Source organism: Oncorhynchus kisutch, linkage group LG10, assembly GCF_002021735.2.
Source record: "Oncorhynchus kisutch isolate 150728-3 linkage group LG10, Okis_V2, whole genome shotgun sequence".
Classification (NCBI taxonomy): Eukaryota; Metazoa; Chordata; class Actinopteri; order Salmoniformes; family Salmonidae; genus Oncorhynchus; species Oncorhynchus kisutch.
Genome location: NC_034183.2, coordinates 12,792,680 through 12,807,672, shown reverse-complemented (window position 1 = coordinate 12,807,672; position 14,993 = coordinate 12,792,680). Strand labels below are relative to the sequence as shown.

General features: G+C 40.6%; 1 protein-coding gene across 1 annotated transcript; it reads left to right on the top strand.

Moving 5' to 3' along the window:
- The first annotated feature begins 8,722 nt into the window (after positions 1–8,722).
- On the top strand, positions 8,723–14,587 carry LOC116375767 (ladderlectin-like). The gene is made up of 5 exons (XM_031832847.1): positions 8,723–8,798; positions 9,000–9,115; positions 9,528–9,719; positions 14,086–14,200; positions 14,364–14,587. The coding sequence occupies exons 1-5, from the start codon at positions 8,723–8,725 to the stop codon at positions 14,453–14,455; spliced, it is 591 nt and encodes a 196-aa protein (XP_031688707.1). The 3' UTR covers positions 14,456–14,587.
- The last annotated feature ends 406 nt before the right edge of the window (positions 14,588–14,993 follow it).

Sequence of the window (14,993 nt, the reverse complement as noted above, 5' to 3'; positions counted from 1 at the left end):
ATTATTTATTTACTAAATACCTAAACAATTACACAGAATTACACATACACAGGATGGGTAATACATTGATTACTAATTATGTTATAAAAGAAAACGTCCCTAGCGAACGGAACAGATATGACGGCTGGTTACACAAAGAAAGGGGGTTGGGTTTTGAATGAAAGCGCTGGAAGACTGAGGAACAAAGGAATTTGGTCTCTGATCGGGCCTTGTAAAACTATACTATCGTAAATAGAGAATCTTATGCGTTCTAAATAACCGCCCATTCGGAAAAGGAAAATGCAAGGAATATTTACTCTGAGCTGTGCTTCAATAGGTTGGTCGTAGATGGAAGGCCGTGTTGCCCAACAGAGATCTTCCTGTCCTCTGAAGAATGTCTGGTAGAACGCATGTGGTGTAGTAACGTTGTGTGTTTGGTAGAAGAGATACTTTTTCCATCCCTTCCATGCCCACGTTTACAGCTGCTGCTGCTCACTCACCGGCTAGCAGATATCACTTCTTTAGTGAATAAGAGTTCAAAGTTCATACCAAGTTGCCATACTTTAAGCTCATGCTGAAGTTGGCTTAGTTCTGTAGTTTGATATTAGCCCTTTCAACGTATGGACCGTTGTCCTCACATCCTCGGAAACTCAAATGTTACATTTTCGTTAAGGGCTTATATAGTGGTGGTGAGAAGGGCGTGTTTCATAGTTTACAACCAATGTCTGTTCACATGGGCGGGGCCACTGAGTTGAGCCTAGTTCACTTATGAAAACCAAATCTCTCATTTAGAAACAAATAGTTTCATATTTAAACATTTAAATTGCACAATAATTCCATGTGAATCTGAACTAGAATGTGTAGACGTTCCAAGATACAGTTTATGTCATCCTATCATCAGTAATAATGTCTCAGATGACAACTGACCAATGCATATTTTCAACTGGTTGGATTACCGAAATATGGTTCTGGTCCCCACCCTTTTGATGTTTTCAGACTCTCTATGTTAACAAAGGGCTTTTCAAGAGTCACTCTGTAGAGTAGAGAGAGAGGAACGGGGGAAAGGTATTTATGAAGGTCATAAACCTCACCAACAGGCCAACGTCATGACAGTAGTGTTTTTAAAACATCCAGCGGTAATGTGCACCACAGCTCTACATTCCGCCTGTTGGTTGCAATGCACTGACACTATATAGCCTTAAAACATGGTTAAATAATGTTGAAATTATGGATGGTCAGTCCTTGCATCCATAGCTCTGTCTATGAGTTTCAGAGTGGTTACATTTTTCCAGGCCCATCCCTCAGCTTTTTTCCCACAGAGGCGGAGTGACCGCTTTGCTATTGTTTCAAATCAAATCACATTTTATTAGTCACATGCTGAGAATACAACGGATGCAGACTTTACTGTGAGATGCTTGCTTTACAAGCCCTTCCCAAAGAGGCAGAGTTCAATTTTTTTAATGAAAGACAAAAATAACAAGGAAAAAAATAGACAAGAATGGAGCTCTATACAGAGAGTTCCAGAACAATGTGCCCTGGTACCAGGTATTTGAGGTAGATATGTACCTAAAGGCAGGGTAAAGTGACTAGGCATTGATACATGTTTTGGTTTTTCTGTTGATATTTTGAGGGTGTTACGCCTGCGCTGGCTTGTCCATCTCCTTCGACAGAAGGTGTTTCACCTGTGTTATTTAGGAGTGGCTGGCCCAGTGCTCCAGTTGAGCTTGAGAGATGTTGGGTGAGCAACACTTCAGCTGAGGTGCGAGTTTGAGTTTGTCTTGTGGGAACGTAACAGCACCAGGATAAATGTTAATTAAACAAAGAACACAGTAGTAGAAGCATATGATCAATGTAAAAGTGTGTGTGTTTTTGTGATTTGTCGGTGTCTGTGTGTGAGTGTGTGTGTGAGTGTCAGTGTAGTGTGAGTGTGTGTATCTATAGTATTGTGAGTGTGCATATAGTCAGTGCAAGATAGGTTCAGTGCAGATAGGTAAATGGTTAATTAAATGGTTACCCGAACTATCTTATGGTTTGGACTAGTAGCTGTCTTGGAGCCTGTTGAAACATGAGCCGATGATCCGGTATGGATTTTCGGACATTAGCTGTGTGAACAGCCTGGAGTGGGTGGCTGGAATCTTTGGCAATTTTTCAGGCTGTAGAATTGCATTCCTTTTTGAGGATCTGAGGGCCCATGCCAAATCTTTTCAGGCTCCTGAGGGGGAAGAGGCACTTATGTGCCCTTTTCACAACTGTGCAGGTGTACCATGTTAGGTCCTTAGTGATGTGGATGCCAAGGCACTTGAAGCTCTTGACCCACTAAACTACAGCCCATGGATGAGGGCAAACACTCCCTTTCTCCTGTAGTCCACGATCAGCTGTCCTGCAAGCACACTGCCAAGTCTCTGACCTCCGTATAGGCTGTCTCATCACCTTCGGTGATCAGGCATACCCCCGTTGTGTCGTCATTAAACTTAATGATGTTGGAGTCTTGCGTGGCCACGCTGTCGTGGGTGAACAGTGAGTATAGGAGGGGGCTGAGCATGGACAGTGGCGGTCAGTTTAAAACATGTTGGGATTACACACTGGGACAGGGGGATATTGAAAATGTCCGTGAAGACACTTGCCAGCTGGTATTCGCATGCCTTGAGAACAAGCCCTGGTATTCAGTCTGGCCCGGCGGCCTTGCGATTGTTAACCCGTTTTAAAGTTTATCATATTGGCCATAGAGAGTGAGACACAGTCATTCGGGAACAAAAGGGGCTTTCTTGCAAGGCTCAGTTTTCTATTCCGCGAACTGAGCATAAAAGGCATTTCCCTAATTTGGGAGTTCTGCATCCCTGGGCGTCTCACTGCTGGTTTTCCCTTTGCAATCCATTATCATCTGCAAGCCCTGTCACATATGAAGAGCGTCAGAGCCAGTGTAATAGGATTCCACCTTCCTCTTTTATTGTCCTTTTGCCTGTTTGATGTCTCGTAGGAGATTCTAGCAGGCTTTCTTGAACATGTCCATGTCCGTGTCCTGTTCCTTGTAAGCGGTAGCTTTAGCCCAGTTCAGATATTGCCTGCAATCCATGGTTTTTGGTTTGGATAAGTTCGTATAGTCACTGTGGGGATAACGTCATCTATGCAGTTATTGATGAAGCCCGTGACTGATGTGGTAAACTCCTCAATGCTATCTAAAAAAATCCCAGAACATATCCCTGTCTGTACCAGCAGAGCAGTCTTGTAGCCTCACGTCTGCTTCATCGGACCACTTACGTATTGAGCACATCACTGGTACTTCCTGTTTGAGCTTTCGTTTCTAAACAGAAAGCAGGCCTCCACCCAGTACCCTGCCCTGAACTTAGTCACTGTCACTAGCTGGCTACCACCCGGTTACTCAACCCTGCACCTTAGAGGCTGCTGCCCTATGTACATAGACATGGAACACTGGTTACGTTAATAATGTTTACATACTTTTTTTCTCATTTCATATGAACAGTATTTACTGTATTCTACTGTATTCTTGTCAATGCCATGTCATAAAATTGATATTTCTTAATTCCATTCTTTTACTTTTTGATATTCCCTATATTCCCTATACACTATATTCCATCTGCCCTATATAGTTCACTACTTTGACCAGAGCCCTATTGCTAGATTATTATGAGGTTTATGTTTTTTTTCTCACTTTTTTTGCACTCCTGCATCAAAGACTTTCACAACGTCTAAACACTACACTAGAAGAGGTCAGAGGTCAGGCCACTATAGTATCCCAATTGTAGAAGATGGATATGATAGAAGACTGGTCAGGTTATCAAGGGGTAGACTTTTGACCCTATGGTTGTGTCCCACATGGCACCCTATTCCAACCACTTCTTTTGAACAGGGCTCATAGGGCTCTGGTGAGAGGTTCCATTTGGGACATAGAATTCCATCTATTCCATCGTCCTGTTCTTCCTGCAATTCAGAAACTCACCTAGACGACAGGGTGTGGTGAGAGAGAGAGGCCTCACACTCACAAAGAAAGGCATGCTAGCAATTCACCCTCTCCTCCTCCTCTCACCCCCTCTTCTCCTCACAAAGGAATGCTGCTGGTCCTACTGCATATCTCCCCCCTAACACTTCAGCCTTAAGACACTGTCCTCCTCTCTTCCCCTCTCATCTCCTCTCTATTCCCCTGGTCCTGCAGCATATCTCCCTCCAGCACCTCAGCCTTAAGACATTGACCCTTCACCCCATCTTTACAATTACAGAATTCATAGAATGACAGCCATTCCTGTTCTATTGCAATGTTCCATGCTGGCTGGACCGGACCGATGGCCTTACAGAAGTTATGTCACAATTTTCATAGAGCAAAGTGCAAAATGTACCATAACCCTAATTTAATTTGAACCTTTTCTTCAACAATAAGTATAATAAAAGAGGTGTGTGTGTGTGTGTATGTATGTATGTATTGCTCAGTTTACTACAGTTTTGTTAAAACTAAAGTTTAATACACTTTTTAAAGAAGATTTCAAATTAAATCCCACTGCGAGATTATAATGAGGTTTGTTATTTTTTGTTCTTTGTTCAAAGATTTTCACTACGATTATGTAAACAGCTAGCAGTAACATATATACATTTTGAATGTGAAAACTATTTCTTAGATACAAACTCAATTCACTTGTGCAAAAAAAGAGAGGCTTGCGCTGCTGGCATATATGCCGATCAAATACAGTGCTGTGAAAAGGTATTTGCCCCCTTCCTGATTTCTTAATGTTTTGCACATGTCACACTTAAATGTTTCAGATCATCCAAGAAATTGTAATATTACACAAAGATAACCAAGTAAACACAAAATGCAGTTTTTAAGTGATAATAAATAAAATTAAGGGAAAAAAGCTTTCCGAACCTTCATGGCCCTAAGTGACAAAGTAATTGCTCCCCCTTGTTAAATCATGAATTTACTGTGGTTAATCACATTTTCTGGAAAGCTGAGTTCAATTTCACCAGCCACACCCAGGCCTGATTACTGCCAGATCTGTTGAATCAAGACATCACTTAATAAATAGAACCTGTCTGACAAAGTGAAATAGGCCAAAAGAGCTCAAAAAGCAAGACATCATGCAATGTTCCAAAGAAGTTCAGGAACAGATGAGAAACAAAGTAATTGACATCTATCAGTCTGGAAAGGGTTACTAAGCCATTTCTAAAGCGTTGGGACTACAGCGAACCACGGTGAGAGCCATTATCCACAAATGGAGAAAATTTGGAACAGTGGTGAACCTTCCCAGGAGTGGCCGGCCTATCAAAATTACCCCAAGAGCGCAGCGACGACTCATCCAAAAGGTCACAAAAGAACCCACATCAACATCCAAAGAACTGCAGGCCTCACTTGCCTAAGTTAAGGTCAGTGTTCAGGACTCAGTCAACCATAAGAAAGAAACTGGGCAAACCTGGCATCCATGGCAGAGTTCCAAGGTGAAAACCACCGCTGACCAAAAAGAAGATAAAGGCTCATCTCACTTTTGGCAAAAAACCTCTTGATCATCCCCAAGACTTTTAGGAAAATATTCTGTGGACTGACGAGACAAAAGTTGAACTTTTTGGAAGGTATGCGTCCCGTTACATCTGACATAAAAGTAACACAGCATTTCAGAATAAGAACATCATACCAACAGTCAAATATGGTGGTGGTAGTGTGATGGTCTGGGGCTGCTTTGCTGCTTCAGGACCTGGACGACTTGCTGTGATTGGTTGAACCATGAATTCTGCTCTCTACCAAAAAATCCTGAAGGAGAATGTCCTGCGATCCGTTCGTCACTTCAAGCTGAAGCGCACTTGGGTTCTGCAGCAGGACAATGATCCAAAACACAAATATTATCTTTGTGTAATATTTTAATTTGTTTGATCTGAAACATTGAAGTGTGACAAATGTGCAAAAGAAAACTAATCACGAAGGGGCAAATACTTTTTCACAGCACTGTTTACTGCTTGGATTCCGATGAAGGTGTTTACATGTACTATTCATTTGAAAGATTCAACAAAAATCCAGGTGTTTTAACCAACTTATGCTTACTTCGATCATGACCTTATGATCATTATGATGCCGATTAAGATATGCAGAGTAAGGCGTTTACATGACTACTGCCATAATCAGTTTAATTTAGATTTTTTTAGTGTGCATGTAAACATACTCACTTAGAGAAATGTAGATTATTCTATTTAATAAAAAACAAGGTAACTAACAGAAACAGAAGCCAGTGTACTATATACTATGTGCAATGACATGGATAGCATCACAAATCCCTATGGGCCCTGGTCAAAAGTAGCGCTATATGTGTAACGGATGTGAAATGGCTAGCTAGTTAGCGGTGTTCGCGCTAAATAGCGTTTCAATCGGTGACGTCACTTGCTCTGAGACCTTGAAGTAGTAGTTCCCCTTGCTCTGCAAGGGCTGCGGCTTTTGTGGAGCAATGGGTAACGATGCTTCGTGGGTGACTGTTGTTGATGTGTGCAGAGGGTTCCTGGTTCGCGCCCGGGTATGGGCGAGGGGACGGTCTAAAGTTATACTGTTATAAACACACACACACACACACACAGTAGGGTTGGTATATAGCCCTATTTGGTAAAAGACCAAGTCCGTATTATGCCAAGAACAGCTCAAATAAGCAAAGAGAAACGACAGTCCATCATTACTTTAAGACATGAAGGTCAGTCAATGCAGTCGCAAAAACCATCAAGCTCTATGATGAAAATGGCTCTCATGAGGATCGCCACAGGAAAGGAAGACCCAGAGATACCTCTGCTGCAGAGGATAAGTTCATTAGAGTTGGAATGCAGAGTTAAGGAAAAGCAGCCAACAAGTGCTCAGCATATGTGGGAACTCCTTCAAGACTGTTGGAAAACTTTCCCGATGAAGCTGGTTGAGAGAATGCCAAGAGTGTGCAAAGCTGTCATCAAGGCAAAGGGTGGTTACTTTGAGGAATCATAAGATTTTTTATATATATATTTTGTATTATTATTTTTAGCCCCCTTTTTCTCCCCAATTTCGTAGGATCCAATTGTTAGTAGTTACTGGATTGTTTCATCGCTACAACTCCCGTACGAGCTCGGGAGAGTTGAAGGTCGAGAGCCATGCGTCCTCTGAAACACAACCCAACCAAGCTGCACTGCTTCTTAACACAGCGCACATCCAACCCTGAAGCCAGCCACACCAATGTGTCGGAGGAAACACTGTACACCTAGCAACCTGGGCAGCGTGTACTGCGCCCGGCCCGCCACAAGAGTCGCTAGTGCGCAATGAGACAAGGATATCCCTGCCGGCCAAACCCTCGCTAACCCGGGCGACGATAGGCCAATTGTGCGTCGCCCCATGGACCTCCCGGTCGCGGCCGGCTGCGACAGAGCCTGGGCTCGAACCCAGAGTCTCTGGTGGCACAGCTACCACTGCGCCTCCCAGGAGGCCCTATATAAGATTTATTTTGATTTGTTTAGCACTTTTTTGGTTACTACATGATATCACATGTGTTATTTCATAGTTTTAATGTCTTCACTATTATTCTACAATGTAGAAAATAGTAAAAATATAGAAAAACCCTGTAATGAGTAGGTGTGTCCAAACTTTTGACTGGTAGAGTATACAAAAATGATAGGGTGGCATTTGGGACACAGCCCTGGTAAGCCCCTGAGGGGTAGAGTGGCCCATCTCTGATGCAGTGACTTTGGGGTGAATACAGTTAATAATTAGCCAACAGACAGACAGCAGGGTTGGCTGCACATTCAAATTTAAGACATAATTCAAATTTAACGAAAATTCCAGAGCTAGCTAGCAAGTTATACTGCAAAAAAAGTAATTCTAACAACACCACAATGATGACAAAGGTTTTTCTACAAATGATTTGCCTTCTGAATGTCTTTGTGTTTCCAAGCCACTAAATGCACTTTAGACTACGTCTTCATCAGCGTCAATTAGGTAGAATTAAGTAAAACCTTCAGTCAGGTACCTGTGCTCAGGAGAATCTTTATAACAAAATTGTGACGCAACGTGCAACCCATTAATTTCTTTCAAAGTTGTTAATTTTTTAATTATAAATACAAATGACTACCTGCAAATTGGATTGAACCCAACCCTGTCAAACAGGTAGCTATCGGACAGGTCCAGCAGGTCTTGAGCTGGACAGACAGAATGCAAGGGGGTTAAAGGATGAGAGAAAAAGAGGGAGGGGTCTGACTGGACAGGTCCTTAAAAAAGGAGAGTAGGGAGAGGTAGAACTCAACACAGGCAGGACAGAGAGAGAGAGAGACCCAGTGAAGACCTCTGAAGATCTCCGAAGAAGTGAAGCTACAACGGAACATTTTAGAAGGTGAGATTTCAACATCTGTTAATCTAATACTATATCTGAATGCATGCCAAATGGCACCCTATTCCCTATATAGTGCACTACTTTAGAGCACATTTAACCCTGGTTAAAAGAACTGCACTATATATGGAATAGTGTGCCATTTGGGGACATGCATATTCATGTGTGCTTGGCTAATCTCCTCTCTGTGGTGGAACAGATGATACTTGGTATTCCTCAGCCCTACATTAGCTGAATCCGCTCTAATGTAATAGTACTGGAATATATCCAATAAGTGGAATGGCTGGGGGTACTCCAAGAGAGGTTAGGGAAACTTACCTACACTCTGAAGTACTCACTGACTTTGACTTGATGGCTTCTCTTTCACTGTCTTTGTGTGTGTCTCTCGCTCTCTCTTTCTCTCCCAGGAGACTATCACCATGGCGATGTTGACCATTCTTCTGCTTCTCAGCGCTGCCATTGCACTGGGCGAAGCCTTAACTCTGGATGAAGCAAGTAAGAGAGTTCACCTCACACTTTACATTGTAGCAGGGGGGGGTGGGTGTGTGTGTGAGTGTTTGTGTGTGTGGAATGACTGATCTACAAATAATATTGAGTAGTTATTTATGATGCCAGGTGATTTGTAGATCAGTCAGTCTCAACCCACCTTGAAAGTTGGCTGCAATTTCTAACGTGCCCTGTGTCTTCTCCTTACAGATGCTATGGTGGCATCTGCAGCAGATAAAAAAAGCCCATGCCCCACAGACTGGTTCCAGTTTAATTCACGCTGCTTCACGTTTGTCCAGACTGCAAGGACATGGCCTGAAGCAGAGGTATAATGCTTACCCTCTACTGTGAATTAAAGAAGTTCCATTGAAATCAACTTGCTTATTTGGTGTGATGTTACCTTAAAGGGGATTTTGCCTTCTTTTAACAGGCATCACATGGATGTCCAGTATGTAAAATACTGAACCTCCCCTTCAAGTTATTGTCTAGTTAGAATTTTCTAGGCTTTGCAATATTTATTTAATGTTTGGAGTCAGAACTCCTGTATATTGGAACCCACAGGCCATGAGTTAAGATAGAGATAAATTAATATCTCGATGAGCCTATTTGAAAGAACATTAGTTGTGATGGCCAATATTTAATTGTGAGAGTCCAGAACACACATTCTCACAAAGACTGGACAACTGACTAATACCTACATTATGACATGTCTTTGTCCCTGTCTATGGCTTGCTCTAGCGCCACTGTATGTTCCTTGGAAGAAAACTGACGTCTGTGCAGAACACTGTAAAGTACCTTGGAGCAAACCTGGCATCTGTGCACAGCTCTGAGGAGTCCCAATTTCTACAGGCGGTGGTGTTGATCAAGACTGGCGATTTCCCTCTGACCTGGATTGGAGGATATGATGCTGTCCAGGCAAATGTGGAAAAGGTACCCAATTGTCATATTTGAGTAAAAGTTCAAATACCTTAATAGAAAATTACTACAGTAAAAGTGAAATGTTTACTCTACCTGAACAGTCCAGCTATAGTATACTCACAGATGAATAGGATTTTTGGTATGCTCATCAATATGTCATGGGTCACTTGTGAAGTCAGGGCCGTACTCACAAAACGTCTCAGAAAATGAATCCTGTTAAACCTGTTTTAAGACAAAAATAACTCCCAACTTTTGGGGTGATGTTAAGACACTGCTCAGACAAACTCTGAGCCAGGAGTAAAATCAAGTCACTAAAGTTTATCTCAGCTGGTAATCATGACATTTTGAGGTACGACAAAGGAAAGATAGTGATGATGATTATGACATGTTACAAATTATGGTGAATAGCCAATCGCAATGAGGATTCGCCAGCTGTGAACTCTATGGCACCCTTCAGACGACCATGGTAAAAAAATCTCCCTAGAAAGGCCAGAAGGCCAGGAACCAGGCTATGATGGGTGACCAGTCCTCTTCTGGTTGTGCCGGGTGGAGATTATAACAGAACATAGCCAAGATGTTAAAATGTTTATAAATGTTTACAAATAAATCTATAAATGTTTACAAATAATAATAATCACAGTAGTTGTCGAGCAACAAGTCAGCACCTCAGGAGTAAATGTCAGTTGGCTTTTCATAGCCGATCATTTAGAGTATCTCTACCGCTCCTACTGTAGAGCGTTGAAAACAGCAGGTCTGGGACAGGTAGCACGTCCGGTGAACAGGTCCGGGTTCCATAGCCGCAGGCAAAGCAGTTGAAACTGGAGCAGCAGCACGGCCAGGTGGACTGGGGAAAGCAAGGAGTCATCATGCCAGGTAGTCCTGAGGCATGGTCTTAGGGCTCAGGTCCTCTGAGAGACAGAGAAAGAAGAAAGAGAGAATTAGAGAGAGCATACTTAAATTCACACAGGGCAATGTCTTCCAAAGGGAGCAACTGCTGTCCACATCCAAAGATTATCCAACTTGAATAAACAATTGGAGGTTAGGACAACAGCAGTGGTGTAGCCTACGGGCGATACGGATATCACTTATTATCTACATATTATTGATGTGAATCACACTGCTGCTCTCTCATTTAGCTATTTGCTGCATCCACATTTTTGAAGTTGTGGGTGACTGTTCACAAATATATATATATATATGTGTATTTTAACCCAATAATGGTTGAATTGAAGTTCAAGCTGTCTATCAATCATTGTTTTGTGACTAGTGGACAGCCAGTGAAAAATGACCTCTTGCAACACCTGCACTGCGGATCCCCCATGGTGTTGTGCTCCATACTGTCAATAACTAGTTTAATTGAATGAGGCGGAGAGCAGGGCTTTTAACTTCTCTAGGATAGCGGGACAGTCACGTCCCACTTGGCCAAAAGCCAGGGAAATGCAGAGCGGCAAATTCAAATAAAATTATATAAAAATCAAACTCTCATTAAATCACACATGTAAGTTACTAAATTAAAGCAAAACTCGTTGTGAATCCAGCCAACATGTCAAATTTTTAAAAGGCTTTTCGGTGAAAGCATAAGATGCTATTATCTGATGATAGCACAACAGTAAACAAAGTAGCATATTTCAACCCTGCAGGCGCTACACAAAACGCAGAAATAAAATATAAATCATGCCTTACCTTTGACAAGCTTCTTTTGTTGGCACTCCAATATGTCCCATAAACATCACAAATGGTCCTTTTGTTCGATTCATTCCGTCCATATATATCCAAAATATATCCATTTATTTGGCGCGTTTGATCCAGAAAAAAAGAGCTTCCAATTTGCGCAACGCCACTACAAAATATCTCAAAAGTTAGCTGTAAACTTTGCCAAAACATTTCAAAATACTTTTGTAATACACTTTAGGTATTTTTAAACCTTAATAATCGATCAAATTGAAGATGGGTCTATCTGTTTTCAATACAGGAAAAGAGGAAACTAACGCCACTTCTAGTCTTGCCCAACTCTCAACAGCGTTACACTTTTTCAAGATGGCCGTACTTCTTCATTTCACAAAGGAATAACCTCAGCCATTTTCCAACGACTGGTGACATCCAGTGGAAGAGGTAGGAACTGCAAACAAGTGCCTCAGAAATATAGTTCCCCAATGAAACCTCCTTGAATAGACAGTGACCTCAAGTTTTTTTTTCTTTTTCTGAATGGTTAGTCCTCGGGGTTTTGCCTGCTACATAAGTTCTGTTATACTCACAGACATGATTAAAACAGCTTTATAAACTTCAGAGTGTTTTCTATCCAAATCGACCCTTAATATCCATATCTTATATTATTGGCATGAGTAGCAGGAAGTTGAAATTGGGCACGCTATTTATCCAAAAGTGAAAATGCTGCCCCCTATTTTAATAACTCAATCTAATTTCTGATGATGATATATATATCAATATGTTTAACGGACACATGATCAAACTCATGCTCTTTTGATAGACTTAAATAGCTGCAAATTATCAAGATATCAAAGTGTAACCAACAAAAAAGTAAACAGTAGGCCTATAGCAAATGGAGCATATGGCATTAATTTTTCACATGCAAATAGCATTTTTTGGTAGGCTAGTGCCCAGGGCATGCCATTCCGAAAGCAGCATTTATTTTTCAACTCAAAGCAATGATCCCAATCAGTCCTTAGTTTTTAAGTTATGCTCAGGTTAAACAAGGGGTATTCTATGAATTGGAATGACTGGAAATTTGAAAGACTTTGTTCTTTGTTTCATGTAAAGATGCAGTTTAATCATATTATTATCTGTAGTATAAGCCTACATAAACAACACAAGTCAAATTAAACATTTAGGGCTATGTAAACTCTGACATTCATTTATCCTGCAAAAAATGTAGTTCAATTGGTAATATTAATTTGTCTTCTTCTAACGCCTCTTGAGCTATCATATTACATTACTGAGTTTGGGTAATCCAAAAGTTACATTACTGATTACAATTTTGAACAGGTAACTAGTAATTGTAACCGACTTACATTTACAAAGTAACCTACAGTACCTAACCCTGGGCATATGGCACTGAATCATACAGTATAATGGTTGTTAAAAGCAGAATTTTGATAATATTACTAATATTAATATATTCACAGTGGTTACTTCCATTTGACAATGCTAAATGGTTTTTCTAACAGTAGGCATCAGGTTACTTTCCGAAATGTTGCATAAATGCTTGAAAGGGCTATTATTTTTACCGAACACCATTAAAGTTTACATAGCCCCTAAATGCTTTCAATTACCCAATTCTATAAGCATGCCCAATTTAGGCTTTTTTCTAACAACATGATATTCCGCTTGAAAAAACATGGTTATTGAAATAATCGGAAACAATATGTGAGTATTTATTAGCCTAGTGGTTAGATGTATTTAGGCATATCATGTGAATAAGGCCTCATGTGAAATCATTGTCTTAAGCACAAGATATACTGTTGCATGTAGGTCTAGATTATTTATGGGTTCATCATGTAAAAATATCAAAACATTATGTTAACAACTCCAAAGAAATGTCCTGTCTGTGGTGGAGGAAGCACTGACTCACTGCCTTTTTCTATTATCAAGACACCTGCTGGTAACTCTTAACTGGTTTGGACTGATGAGACTCATATAACCCATAAGATTAGGAGTAAAATCTCTCTATTCTCGGCACTTACAATCACTAAGTGCTGACCTAGGTTTGGAAGATCTTATAGATGCCCACTGCAGTATCAACTGACACAGTGGGTTATAGTGGGACAGCATAGTAGGCAAGATAGAGTACTATAGCATCATAATTCATACATTGTTTTAATATTTCGAAATGTTTTGGTTTTAACATTCTGGAAGTTCTGTGGCAGTGATTTCAGTTTAGAATGTTGAATCCTGCGTTACACCATTCAAATGAATGGGGATTGAACACGCTTTATATGAGCAAAAAGATAGCGAAAAGCTATTTTGCAGCAATCTAAGGTGAGTCAGTCTGTACATCAGCCTGTACATGTCAATGTTGGTTTAATGTTTGTAGCATTAACATTTCAAGAGCAGTAGATAATCAAAATATGTCCCATTGAAGCCTATGGTTATAGTTCAAAAACAACAAATAAATTACTGCAAACAACAAACACTCTTTTTCCCTTCAGACATCATTGCACGTGTGATAGAAGGGCACATGATGTACCACCATTTTTTAACATGCTGCTCAACGCTCCTCAACTTGGCAACAAAATCAATAACAATGTTGGTGTGGTGGTCAGTGGTGCTGTTTCCCCCTACTGCGGATTCCATCTTTAAACAGTTGTGTTCTAGTTATATGTGATTTCTTTGATACTGAGACCTCAGTTCTTCCTCACAGGACAGGCTATGGTTCTGGAGTGACGGATCTACATTTGATCACCAGAACTGGGCGAAAGACGAGCCCAGTAACTATAACGGTGCCAGAGAGCCATGTGTTCAGATGAACTTTGGAGGTACAGTAAGCCCACTATCATTCACTGATCCATTCATCAAATTAAACGTTATTCATAGTAAGTATAACAAATAAATCTGACACACACACACTTTTATTTGAATTTTTGTGTTTATATTGGAATTGATTTGAGAGGTCATTTCTATTCTGTGTTTCCTCTTAAGGTAAACATGCCTGGAATGATGAATTATGTGGAAGGAGATATCCCTCTGTGTGCTCCATAAGGACCTGTTCAATCCATCAAACTATCAACTAAAACCAAGCATTCTACTGCGTAGTGTCAGCAACCTAACTGAAATTTAAAATACTTTAATTTGCTGTAAAATGAAAGTTTAGTTACTTGTTGCAGACAATGTTGATGTGGTTTGTTGTCAATAAAACAGGTGTACACATTATTTTCTCTCAGGAGTCATTATTAAACATGAATGATAGTTCCATAATTGTCAAATCCTTTTGAAGTGTTTCGTTAAGACAGTCTAAGATCTGTGAGTCTGTTCAGCAGTCATTTAAATTCTTTGAAATTCTTTCAATTATTCTTGGAGAATATCATTTATAATTGATTCTCTTGTATAATAAGTCAAACATTACCATGTGGTTGTCATAGACTGTGAATTTGAGAGGTGTTACGTTTCCCTAGACCATCCATTCTCTCTATACCAAGTAACGGGTCAGCTGTTTGACTGTAATTTGAATCACAGAATGTAGCTTTTTCTTTCCAAACTCTCACTGGGTATAGACATGTGTGTGTACAAGATGTGCTTGTTATAGCCAAATACACTGCTCAAAAAAATAAA